This window comes from Protopterus annectens, chromosome 7.part0, assembly GCF_019279795.1.
Source record: "Protopterus annectens isolate FY-2018-M chromosome 7.part0, PAN1.0, whole genome shotgun sequence".
NCBI lineage: Eukaryota > Metazoa > Chordata > Ceratodontiformes > Protopteridae > Protopterus > Protopterus annectens.
The window spans coordinates 161972851-161986817 of NC_056739.1; the positions used below are offsets into that span (position 1 = coordinate 161972851).

Sequence of the window (13967 nt, forward strand, 5' to 3'; positions counted from 1 at the left end):
CTCTTGTTATCATCATAAAGTGAAAAACATATTGAATTTGTTTTTCAAGTGGCTTCTTGTGGTGGGGTTCATTTCAAGTTTTAAAGCCACACCATCACCTACCCCACCACCTCAGCTGGATATAAGCTGCACTAAACAAATACACAGGATATATTTAGTCTTAAAAGAAGTACAGGGGGAGATGACATAAAGGCTAAGGTCTTTACCTCCCAAACACAAGAGACAGGGTTTGATTCTGACCTCTAGTTATTAGCCAGGCTTTTGTCTATGTATGTAGTGACTCTAAAAGTACTGAACAATTAGTGTTCTTTGGACTTGTACTGTATGCTTTGGGAGACCAGCAGTGACTTAAGTAGTAACACTCAACCAATCCAGTCCTTATGAAAGCAATGTCCTTGATATCCACAGTAGCAAATAAAAAAAACAGCAAGAGAGCTTCAAGTCTCCACAAGTGACACCTGCTTTAATGGAGGCTTACAAACATGAAGTGTGCCAGTGGCTGCCTTTTAGCAGCAGTTAGATCAAGCCTGACCTTAATGCCCGATGCCATGGCTGCATCTTATCAGTGACTATACACCAAGAGAAATTTGCCACCTTATCTACTTACTGATTACTGACAAATAGCTTATCAGTGAGTTATAAGCTACAATGGGATGGAAGATGAGTTAGCAGGAACAAGGTGGGTGGATTTTGGAGCTTTGAAATTTTAAAATGAATATCAAAATCATGCCCCTCACCCCACAGGCTACTTTTCAACCTGCACGTTTGATACTATCACAAGTGCACACTTTTATTTTCTCTACTAACTGAACTACATCTGAATTCTTTTTGCAAGACACAGCTATATAAAATCCCTTATTCATGCTTTAACTAGACAGTATGAAAAAGTTAAAAACATTCATGGTAACCTGGTCTTGACCCTCATGCCCCTTCCAGATAAGCAAGAGAACTCTCTCCCCTCTTGTGTTTGGTTAGCTGGTAGGTAAGGCCAACCAATGTGACACAACACTCCATCAGCTCTCTCTATGTTTTAAAAGGAATCACTGTCCCTAAGGTTAGGACTACATCAGCTCTCTCTATGATTTAAAAGGAATCACTGTCCCTAACGTTAGGACTACATCAGCTCTCTCTATGATTTAAAAGGAATCACTGTCCCTAACGTTAGGACTACATCAACTCTCTCTATGTTTTAAAAGGAATCACTGTCCCTAACGTTTGGACTACATCAGCTCTCTCTATGTTTTAAAAGGAATCACTGTCCCTAACGTTAGGACTACATCAGCTCTCTCTGTGTTTTAAAAGGAATCACTGTCCCTAACGTTAGGACTACATCAGCTCTCTCTATGATTTAAAAGGAATCACTGTCTCTAACGTTAGGACTACATCAGCTCTCTCTATGTTTTAAAAGGAATCACTGTCCCTAACGTTAGGACTACATCAGCTCTCTCTATGTTTTAAAAGGAATCACTGTCCCTAACGTTAGGACTACATCAGCTCTATGTTTTAAAAGGAATCACGGTCCCTAATGTTAGGACTACATCAGCTCTCTCTATGTTTTAAAAGGAATCACTGTCCTTAACGTTAGGACTACATCAGCTCTCTCTATGTTTTAAAAGGAATCACTGTCCCTAACGTTAGGACTACATCAGCTCTCTCTATGATTTAAAAGGAATCACTGTCCCTAACGTTAGGACTACATCAGCTCTCTCTATGATTTAAAAGGAATCACTGTCCCTAAGGTTAGGGCTACATCAGCTCACTCTATGATTTAAAAGGAATCACTGTCCCTAAGGTTAGGACTACATCAGCTCTTTCTATGATGTAAAAGGAATCACTGTCCCTAAGGTTAGGACTACATCAGCTCTCTCTATGTTTTAAAAGGAATCACTGTCCCTAACGTTAGGACTGCATCAGCTCTCTCTATGATGTAAAAGGAATCACTGTCTCTAACGTTAGGACTACATCAGCTCTCTCTATGTTTTAAAAGGAATCACTGTCCCTAACATTAGGACTACAACAGCTCTCTCTATGTTTTAAAAGGAATCACTGTCCCTAACGTTAGGACTACATCAGCTCTATGTTTTAAAAGGAATCACTGTCCCTAACGTTAGGACTACAAAACTCCCAGATATGCTCAGAATTAGTCCAAAATGATACAAAAATCACTGAACCCACAGACATTGCCAACATACTGGCAGACAGGTTCAGTGCAAACTTCACCCCCTTCTCCTCCCCCCTAAAGGAGAGATAACTATCCCAGCAGAGTGTAGCCTCCCAGACATCTCAAATGTGCAGGTGAAAGCTGCTCTCTCTAAAGCTAAAAACACAGCATCAATGGGACCAGATGGTGTCCCCGGCTGTGTGCTACACAAGCTAAATGAGGAATTAAACCCGCACATAAGGCAGCTGTTTAATCTCAGCCTTACCACAGGATATGTGCCCAAGGAGTGGCGTACGGCAACTGTGGTCCCACTCCACAAAGGTGGTGCCTCTACGGACCCTGGTAATTACCGCCCCATAAGCTTAACAAGTCTAGTCTGCAAAGCTATGGAGAGGATCATAATGGAGCTCATAAACAAAGATATAGGGGACTTGCAGACATTGGACCCGACCCAGTTTGACTTCGTCAAGGGCAGATCATGCCTTTTGAACTTGGTCGACTTCTTCGAAACAGTCGCCAAGGCCATTGATGAGGGAAAGGCAGTCCATACAGCCTACCTTGACCTTGCAAAGGCCTTCGACACAATACCCCACTCGGGTATTGTAGAAAAACTTACCAGCTTAAATGTAAACCCATATGTCACAAGATGGGTTGCAAACTGGCTTACGGACAGAACCCACAGGGTTAGAGTTGCTGGCGCTATGTCAGACTCCAAGCCGGTCTGGCGGTGTCCCACAGGGCTCGGTCCTTGGCCCCCTATTGTTCGGCATCTACTTCTCAGAAGTACAGGCCAACATGGGGGACTTTGGCTGACAAAGTTTGGAGTCGACTGCAAACTGGGCCATAGTGGAAAGTGCATCGGACACGGATATCCTTCAGAAGGGACTCACGGAAACAGATAGCTGGTGCCAGAGCCATGGCCTGAAGTTAAACGCCAAAAAATGTATAGTCATACCCTTCGGGAAAAACAAGGTAACCCCAAGCTACCATATAGGTGGCAATCCACTAAGCACAGAAGAGGTTATCAGGGACCTGGGGACCCAGGTTGACAGTGGCCTTTCTTTTGACACTCACGTTGCTAAAGTGGTTAGAAAGACCTCCTACATTGCCCACCTGATCATGAAGGCATTCACATCCAGATCTAGTGAGGTCATTGTTCCCCTGTACTCTTCACTTATCAGACCAATGATCGAGTACAATGCCCCATTCGGGATGTATCGCACCCGACATCTGCAGCAATTGGAGAGACCCCAAAAGTTCCTCACCAAAAGGATAAAGGGACTCCAAAATCTGTCATATGCTGCCAGATTGAAGAAACTCCAGCTCTATTCAGTTGTATACCATCTGCTCAGAGGTGACATGTGCCTGACATACAAGGCCATGTCCAACCCGGAATTAATGGACATGCTCCACCTCAAAAAATCCAAATCCACCAAAACCACTAGAGCAAGCGACTTAAACCTTAGCACGGATATAAATAGGATGTGCTGGAGGGATAGATTTATCACTCAGAGACTCCCTATGCTGTGGAATAAAATCCCGGTCCATGTGAGGCAGAGCACCTCGCTGGCTCTGTTCAAGAGAAATCTTGACCTGTGGATGGGAGATCGTAGGTTTATCCCGGGAATCATCTCTGTGTCACTGCTGGACAGAGGCACAACAAACTAATGGGCACAGTATTTTTTCATATAAGGGGTGGCGTAAGCCACAAAAATTTGGGCTAGGCTTATAAATGCCTTAGGGCAGATAGCCTAGTATAAACCTATGAACCTAACGTTAGGACTACATCAGCTCTCTCTATGTTTTAAAAGGAATCACTGTCCCTAACGTTAGGACTACATCAGCTCTCTCTATGTTTTAAAAGGAATCACTGTCCCTAATGTTAGGACTACATCAGCTCTCTCTATGATTTAAAAGGAATCACTGTCCCTAACGTTAGGACTACATCAGCTCTCTCTATGATTTAAAAGGAATCACTGTCCCTAAGGTTAGGACTACATCAGCTCTTTCTATGATGTAAAAGGAATCACTGTCCCTAAGGTTAGGACTACATCAGCTCTCTCTATGTTTTAAAAGGAATCACTGTCCCTAACATTAGGACTACATCAGCTCTCTCTATGTTTTAAAAGGAATCACTGTCCCTAACATTAGGACTACATCAGCTCTATGTTTTAAAAGGAATCACTGTCCCTAACGTTAGGACTACATCAGCTCTCTCTATGATTTAAAAGGAATCACTGTCCCTAATGTTAGGACTACATCAGCTCTCTCTATGATGTAAAAGGAATCATTGTCCCTAATGTTAGGACTACATCAGCTTTCTCTATGATTTAAAAGGAATCACTGTCCCTAAGGTTAGGACTACATCAGCTCTCTCTATGTTTTAAAAGGAAACACTGTCCCTAACGTTAGGACTACATCAGCTTTCTCTATGCTTTAAAAGGAATCACTGTCCCTAACGTTAGGACTACATCAGCTCTCTCTATGTTTTAAAAGGAATCACTGTCCCTAACGTTAGGACTACATAAGCTCTCTCTATGTTTTAAAAGGAATCACTGTCCCTAACGTTAGGACTACATCAGCTCTCTCTATGATTTAAAAGGAATCACTGTTCCTAACGTTAGGACTACATCAGCTCTCTCTATGATTTAAAAGGAATCACTGTCCCTAACGTTAGGACTACATCAGCTCTCTCTATGTTTTAAAAGGAATCACTGTCCCTAACGTTAGGACTACATCAGCTCTCTCTATGTTTTAAAAGGAATCACTGTCCCTAACGTTAGGACTACATCAGCTCTCTCTATGATTTAAAAGGAATCACTGTCCCTAACGTTAGGACTACATCAGCTCTCTCTATGATTTAAAAGGAATCACTGTCCCTAACGTTAGGACTACATCAGCTCTATGTTTTAAAAGGAATCGCTGTCCCTAACGTTAGGACTACATCAGCTCTCTCTATGATTTAAAAGGAATCACTGTCCCTAAGGTTAGGACTACAAAAATAAAATCTATCACTACAAACATACTACTTCTTTTCTTTCAGAACATATTTCATATGTTAAAATGGAACTACCATCAGTGTGCACTGCAGATCATAATGCCAGTTTCATAAATACTGCAAAAACACAGCAGAACCCATTACTCAAACTTTGGTACTGGCAGCAGCACAGCATATTGCATCACTTACCCCCTTGGCCCTGGTATTTACCCCCCTAAAGGAAATTATACACAGGATGTTTAGACATACAGCCAGATGGCACTTTGTTTTTTTTTTTTTTTTTTTTGCTGGAATACCATACCCACATTCTTGAAAAGGTTCAGTGTGAAGCTGTTATTTCCATTCCCCCCCCCCCCCCCAAGGTGCAATACCCCAGAGTAGACTATATAAATTGCAGATGTGGGGAGGTAGCCTACAACACAAGTGCATTAAAACTACGCCTTTTTTTCTTTTCACAAGGGGTTAACATTTCATCAAATGCTACTAGAATGCATTAAAACTAAAGTGCTTTTTTTTTCTTTTACAAGAGTTTAATATTTCACCAAATACATGTTTTTGGGTCTATGGCACATAATTTCACTGCCACATTGTCGAACGTATCCTCTGATGGAGCTACTTAACCATTCTGACAGATTCCAGTACAATAGGGATCAGGACATTTGCCCTTTTCTCCATGGTAGTGCAATCGCGGAGTTGGTATCTATAACTAGCGGGGAGTGGGGGGGATTGACGGACTCTGTCAATGAGATGATGTTCGACAATGTGGCCATTTGATTATTTGACATAGACCCATTGTTTTCAGTCAAAAGTGAATCCAGTAAAAACTACACTGGAATGTCTATCCTAGATCCATATGCATGCCACAGACAGTTCTAACTTCCTGGTACTGGCTGTTGTCTAATGAAGAATGGTTGTTTTGTGCTGAAGTAGTCAGGGCTAAACCAAATATGCTGAAACAATTATATCAGTTATTACTACAGCTCTTCTCATACATAAGGCAGCCATCTTACATTGTTTTGACAGTCATAAATAGCTTACCCACATGGGAAGATTTACAACTAATTGAACAGGTTCTTGAAGTGAAACTCCATGCCTCCCTGATGCTCATCTCTATTCTCCTGGCATGCTATCCATGCCCTCAGATTTGCCCTTGCAAAGAATAAATAGTGCATTACACTGCTACACATTAACTGTCACTATCAGCGGCTATGTGATTAATTCACCTGTTATATTTTTTCTAAGTTTTGTTGTAATCAATTCTGAGCTCCTTTGATGACTTACAGTGTCACTTCCACACAAAAAACATTCCAGACATCCATCAACACTGCTAAGACTACACAAACAAGTGAACATCCTTCAGATTTTGTCACAGTAAAGCAAAAATACACAGCTGTTCTACAGGTCCAACTTGAAAATGAGATGCACCATTTTAAAAAGCTATCCTGGTGCCAAAAACTAATTACTAATGTGATGCACCATTTTAAAAATCTGTTGTGGTGCCAAAAACTGATTACTAAATCATTATGTTACTATATTCAGTCTCACCTGCTAATTTTCCATTGGCAGGAGCTTCCTGTGTCACAGGAAAAGAGCGAATGACCTGACCAACATATCTCTCCTCTGGTCTGTGACTCAGGTTAAGTGGTTCTTCTTTATGATGGCTTAGATTTTCTGTGTGATTCTGTCTGGCAGCTGCGATGAGGTAGGATTTATATAGAGAAACAAAGTTGTTGCCTTTCATAGCCTCAGAAGACGAAGGTACTATTTTACTTATATCTGAAAGGGAAAAAATCTACATGACTTTAACTACAACAAATGAACTGACAGCCAATTAGTGTCACATGAATTAAAGAAAAGACAAACAATGCAGTTACGGAGGCTGTCTTCAAGTAGATACTATGTAACATGTGAAGATGTGCTCACCATTTCTACAACTAACCATGTCGGCTGACACGAAATAATGGATAAAAGCTGCGTTATTATGTCAGTGGAAAGTATCTTCTGGCATACCCTGGATATGTCTAAGCCATATCCATAGTCACATTACCATAAAAATGTAGGAAGTGTAAAGGCACAAGTTATTACTTTTAAAAGCAGCTTTCTCTGTTTTTACTGTTTTCTATCAGACAGCAGCTTTAATTTACTAACAGTTTGCAGCTACTACCAGACAACTCCACTTAGAAAAGTGAAAAATATGTATTTCATTACACCTTGATATTTTATGTAGTACTACTCCCACTGAATGGTTAGTATTATCTTTCTGTGGTGCTGCTGCGGTAGTGTTGTCGCCTCACAGTAAGACGCTGTCCGGTTCAATTCTCAGCTAGAGCGTCTTCTGCGTGGAGACATGCGTGAATGGGTGTACCTTCGTTGAAGGTTGTGCATCAGGCCTGGCAAGCCGGTACGTAAAAATCAACTGCCAATCATTAGCGGACCGGAGTTCCGCTGTGGCGAACCCTAACCGGGAAAAGCCGAAAGACACAAACAAACTGACAGCTTCCCTTTCTAGTCTCTAGTCAGCCCATTTGTTCTTTCCAGAGAGAGGCATGAGCCAGACCCATTTGTTCCTCCTAGACAGAAGCATTAGCCAGACCCATTCATTCCCCATCTGGGAATAAAGCCCTACAACACATTTATTCTCCTGCTGGGGCTACAGCCCTATGACTCATTCAGTCCCCTGCTGGGGCAACAGGTCTGTGACATATTCATTCCCCATCTGAGGCTACAGCCCTATGACCCATTCATTCTCCAGCTGCGGTAACAGCCCTGTGGCACAATCATTCTCCTGCTGGGGCTACAGCCCTATGATGCATTCATTCCCCAGCTGGGGCAACAGGTCTGTGACACATTCATTCCCCATCTGAGGCTACAGCCCTATGACCCATTCATTCCTCAGCTGGAGCTACAGCCCTATGACCGATTCATTCCCCTGTTGGGACTACAGCCTTATGACCCATTCACTCCCCAGCATGGGCTACAACCCTATGACCCATTCATTCCTCAGCTGGGGCTTCAGCCCTGAAGCCCATTCATTCCCCAGTTGGGACTACAGCCCTGTGACCCATTCATTCCCCAGCTGGAGCTACAGCCCTGTGACCCATTCATTCCCCAGCTGTGGCTACAGCCTTAACACCTATACATTCCCCAGCTGGGGCTATGGCCCCTTGACCCATTCATTCCCCAGATGGGGCTATGGCCCCATGACCCATTCATGCCCCAGCTAGAGCTACAGCTCTATGACCCATTCATTCCCCAGCTTGGGCTACAGCCCTATGACCCACTCATTCCCCAACTGGGGCTACATCCGTGTGACCCATTCATTCCCCAACTGGAGCTGCAGTCTTTTCACCCATTCATTCCCCAGTTGGGGCTACAGCCCTGTGACCAATTCTTTCCCCAGTTTGGGCTACAGCCTTTTGACTCATTCATTCTCCAACTGGAGCTACAGCCCTGTGACCCATTCATTATCCAGCTTGGTTGGGCTACAGGCCTATGACCCATTCATCCTCCAACCAGGGAAAGACCTCTCAGCCATATGTAATCTTAGAGGTGAGAGTGTCACAGGACTGGGTTACTACACTTGTCCTGTGTTACTAATCTGGCTAACTTGCCTGTTGTACAGCCCCTCCCTGCTCTGGCCTAATCCCATTCTCCTGGCAGCTGAGACCTCTGAACACCACTGCCTGAGAGAGATTTTGCCTGTTCCCACACAAGAACAAGTCTCTGACAACATAATTAAAACTATAATGACTTAAGAGGAAAAGGAGTGTAAAGGAACTCCCTCTTCTTTTGCTAAGTCTGCATGTCGAGACTTCAACAGAGTATACTGGGGTTACTTTTGTGATGTAATGAGAAGATCTGGGTTTCCACAAGGACTAATTAAGTTGATTAAAGACATTTATTAGCAATCAATAGCTTGAATGAGGAAAGGAAGAGCCCTCTTTCGGGAGTTTATCCTAGGTAATGGAACTAGAAAGGGATGCTCATTTTCTTAATTATTGTTTGCTATTTATCTAAAACGTCTAGCTAAAAAAGGTTATGGAATCTATAATTAAAGGTTATGTGGGGAAAGAACAGAAAATTGCATTTTTTTGCAGATGATTTGAGCCAGTACATAACAGAACCATTAAGATATTTAGGAAACCTATTCAAAACAATATGTGACTGAGGACCTGGCAAGTTATAAAGTAAATAACTGTAAAACTTCCAAGAGCAGAATAAGTATTTTTTTTTACATTTATTTCATTGAATTTTATTTCCTAATGCTTATAGTTGTGCTATACAGCTAATCTACTACATTTTGCACTGTTATAGGTTCATAGGTTCATAGGTTCATACTAGGCTATCTGCCCAAGGGCATTTATAAGCCTAGCCCAGAGTTTTTGTGGCTTTCGCCACCCCTTTAGTTTGAAGAAAACTATGCCCATTATTTTGCTGTGCCTCTGTCAAGCAGAGACACTGAGGTAATCCCTGGGGTATATCTGCGATCTCCCATCCATTGGTCAAGATTTCTCTTGAACACGGCCAGCGAGTTGCTCTGCCTCACATGTACCGGGATTTTGTTCCACAGCATAGGGAGTCTTTGGGTGATGAATCTGTCCCTCCAGCACGTCCTATTAATAACCGTGTCAAGGTTTAAGTCTCCCGCCCTTGTAGTTCTGAGGGATCTAGATTTTTTGAGGTGAAGCATGTTCATCAAATCTGGGTTTGACATGGCCTTGTATGTCAGGCACAGGTCACCTCTGAGCAAGCGGTAAGCGACTGAATAGAGCTGAAGTTCTTTCAGTCGGGCAGCATAAGACATATTTTTGAGACCCTTTATCCTTTTGGTGAGGAACTTTTGGGGCCTTTCCAGCTGCTGCAGGTGTCGGGTCAGATACATTCCGAATGGGGCATTGTACTCAATCATTGGTCTGATGAGTGATGAGTACAGGGGGACGATGACCTCCCTTGATCTAGATGTGAATCCCTTATAAAGCTTTATAAAGCTTTTTTTTACTGTTTCACTGCATTCTTGTACTGTTTTATACCGTTTTAACCGTATTTTCATTACTGCATTTTTACTGAATTACTTAACTGTAAATTGCTTTTTTCATACTGAGAGTTGTATTTTCTGTTTGTGAGTTCTCCGTCTGTGCTTTTCTCTGCATTTTCTGGGAGTTTCTTGTGTTCTAGTCAAGTAACATAGTCTGGCTACAGGTTTGGTGCATTCAGGCATGGTTGTTTTGCTTGCTGAGTTTCCTGGCAGCCACCATGTGCTGCTGGTAGCGGCCTGCCCTCGCTGTTAGTGAGAGCAACAGGGCTGCCTAACCTTCTCTAGCATGAGTGATTGGTGTAAAATGCAAGGGCTAGCAGGACTGGGTGGTAATCTGGGCTTCTAGATTCTTCTATCTTTTCTGGTATTTAAACCCCGTGGTTGCACAAGGTTGTACTTGTTTGCACATTGAGCACCGCCGCTGCACCGATTTAACCAATTTCAAGGTATTCCAGCTTCAAATTTTACCTTACTAGCACTCACTCGATCCTGAGGAGTAAAACTTCTTTACAGCCAATATACAAACACAAGCTACTAGTATCCATCTCAGATCTTTCCACCTTTGACCCCTTTAGCTCATCCCCCTCACCAACTCTGACAAATACGGATGGACAGTTTCTACAGTTTCTTCTGCCAATCTGGTTGATATGGGCATCCTGAGACAGTGTACCAACTGTCTCATGTACACAGATAACCATCTCTTACTACCACCTAGGAACACAATTTGTGAGAGATGCAATTACATTAAAAACCTGAAGTCTATGTTCTCTCCCTCACAAGTCAGTATACCTGGCACAGAGAAGGTTGTCTGCACAAACACCACACCTCAAACATCACCCACACCAACACAACACACACCCACATATGCAGAGGTTCTTAATAAAACATAGCTAAATAAAAGAGACCTCCAAGACAAAAACACACACAAACTCCACAGCCTACCACATCACACATAGTCCACACTCCTCACAGCCATCAAGGCTTAACCATAAACTCAATATATTAATCATAGGAGACTCCATTGTGAGACACACAGATGTGCCCCTCACCAGGCTAGATAAGGAGAAAGTCACGGTAAGTGGTTTGTCAGGTGCCAGAATCCACCTCACCCATACACGCAAGTCCCTCAACAAGTACTGCTATGTCTCTGTCACAGTACATGTTGGCATGAATGACTTGAGATGTACCTTTCTGGACTATATAAAGACAGACACGATTGAGCTAATTGAATATGTGTTCCAGGCAGGTATGCCACTAGCCTTAAGCAGCATTCTACTGTCACCCAGAATGATGCCTCAATACAAACAAAAAAATGATTGACTCTAACAATAGGCTTAGTTTCTGGTATCATTCTAAGGGGATCCATTACCTATTAGCGTGGGAAAACATGACTGGCAGACCACAATGCTTTGCCAGAGTTGGCCTGCATCTGTCTTCCTTGGGCTTCAGGCTCCTGGCAAAGGCTCTTGCCTCCTCATAGTGCCTTTTTTTAGGCAATGTCTTGAGGTCAAAACTACCAACGTGAGAATCTCATCTAAATACAATTTAAAGGTCATGCTGCTGAACGCTAGGAGTCTCAACATGAAACTGCATTAATTGCAAGCATTCTTAACCCTGAAAGATGCTGACATTTGTGCAGTCACAGAAACCAGATTTAAAGCTGTGGACAGCACCCCAGCCTTACCTGGTTACTCATCCTATCATACATACAGATTCCAAAATGAGGGTAGCAAAGCCAAAGGAGATGGTGTTTCAATATATATTAAAGATATACATACCTCCAGACTGGTCAAACAGTATGACGCACAGGAGAAGCTCTAAGTGCAGTTAACAGTTGACAAGACCCCTGTTCAAATCATAGTTAGCTACAGGTTCCCAATGTTGATTCAAGATGCCGCCTATCTGGACCTCCTTGATTCTATTAAGATTCAGTCTTATACCCTGATCCTTGGTGATTTTAACTACACAACCATTGATTGAAAGAACTACCCAAGCCAGAACACAAATGCTCAAAGATTCCTCGACTTCATCAATGCCAGTGCCTTGGACTGGCTGGTTGACTCCCCCACAAGAGTTGACATCTTGGACTTGGTACTAACCAACATAGGAAACCACTGCAGCATCCCCACAGTGTCATCATCCCTGGTAAGTTCAGACTACAAAGCAGTCACCTTTAAAGTCACCATCTAATGTTAAACAAAAAAACTTCTCCAAACCTGATTGTAATCTCCTAAGGGAAGGTCTAAAACAGCTTCACAGACCCCTCCCCAACAGTAGGAACTGGCACTAATGTCCAAACCTACATCAAAGTACTTTATGACCATTTATATAAATGCATGGATTCAGCAATACCTGCCAGGACAAAATCCTCTTCCTCAAGGAGGAGTAAACCTATCTGTTAAACATCAGCTATAAATAAACTCTACAACAAAAGGAAAAAAAAATGTTGCCCAGGACCAAGAAGGAACTGGTGCCAAATTGGAAGCAATCTCTTCTTAGCCTAAACAGGCAAATAAGGGTATTAGTGAAGTCCTTCAAAGCTAACTTTGAGTCCAGATTGACCACATCTACTAAAGACAATCATGAGGCTTTCTTCACATACGTCTGCAATCTAAGGGGAAACACCAAAATCTGCTCAGAACTGCTGGTCAAGGACACCACGTACACAAATGTCGTGGATATAACCAACCTGCAGGCAGACAGGTTCAATGAAAACATCACCCCTCTGTCCCCCCATCAGTAATTCAGGATATCCCCAGCACCTGCCCCACACCCCTTAACTCTAGGGAACAAGTCATTACCATCCTGTCAAAGGCTAAAAACAAATCTTCCATGGGACCCGATAACATCCCAGGCTGCATCCTACATCATCTCAGGCAGGAACTTGCAGCACCGTTAGGCACTGATTTGAACCATTTCAGCCTGAGTACCGGTTTCATTCCAGCCAAGTGGAAGATAGCCACCATCATCCCTCTGCACAGAGGTTGAGCATCCACCAATCCAGGCAATTATAGACCCATCAGCCTAACTAGCTTGATTTGCAAGCCCATGGAACGCATTATCATGGACCACATTAAAAAGGACGTTGGCAACCTCCAAACGCTTGATCCCACACAGTTTGGTTTTGTCAAGGGAAGATCATGCCTGTTACATCTGGTAGACTTCTTTGAGTCAGTCACCAAAGCCATGGACAAAGGGAAGACGTATAGAACAGAGGCAACCTGGTTTACATATGATAGATTAAATCCTTGTTCGTTATAAGAGATCACAGTTGGTCTTGTTATCTGTTCCCTTAAAGGTGCCATTTTTGTGCATTCAAATAATGAGTTATGGCCAAGAACATAATCACTAGTCTAGATGTTCATTTAGGTTTTAACGTTTGATTCTTAAAGTCAAGTGGTAAAAAATGTCTGGCTGCTATGGAAAAAATGAAGTGCACCATATACTGGGATTGTACAATGGATGTAGCATTTTTGTTTTGGATCTGTTAATAAAGTTGGATGTTTTTTTTTTTTCACAAAAAAAAACCATGTCTCCTGACCTCTCTGCACCACTGTGTTCTCAGCCAATACTTACTACTTGCAATACAGCTACACAACTTTCCAGGTCTCTGGTGCACAGGCCACATTGCTTCCTCCCAAAGGGATACAAGAATGCCAGCAATAGCCACCAACTCCCATCCTCACCAACTCCGTTCTTCCAGCACCCTTTAATCAAGTCCGGTTCATCAAGTTCATAATAAAGGCTTTATTCCTCTATGCCATAGGGCAGTG

The 13967-nt window shown here is 42.6% G+C and overlaps 1 protein-coding gene across 3 annotated transcripts in view; it reads right to left on the reverse strand.

Moving 5' to 3' along the window:
* The window catches only part of ETV7 (ETS variant transcription factor 7), a 475597-nt gene that overhangs the window by 116672 nt on the left and 344958 nt on the right, over positions 1 to 13967 (reverse strand). For all 3 annotated transcript variants that reach the window (XM_044076621.1, XM_044076620.1, XM_044076619.1), the window contains exon 6: positions 6705 to 6935. In XM_044076621.1, the coding sequence (XP_043932556.1) occupies positions 6705 to 6935 (231 nt within the window). The remainder of the gene's footprint in view (positions 1 to 6704; positions 6936 to 13967) is intronic.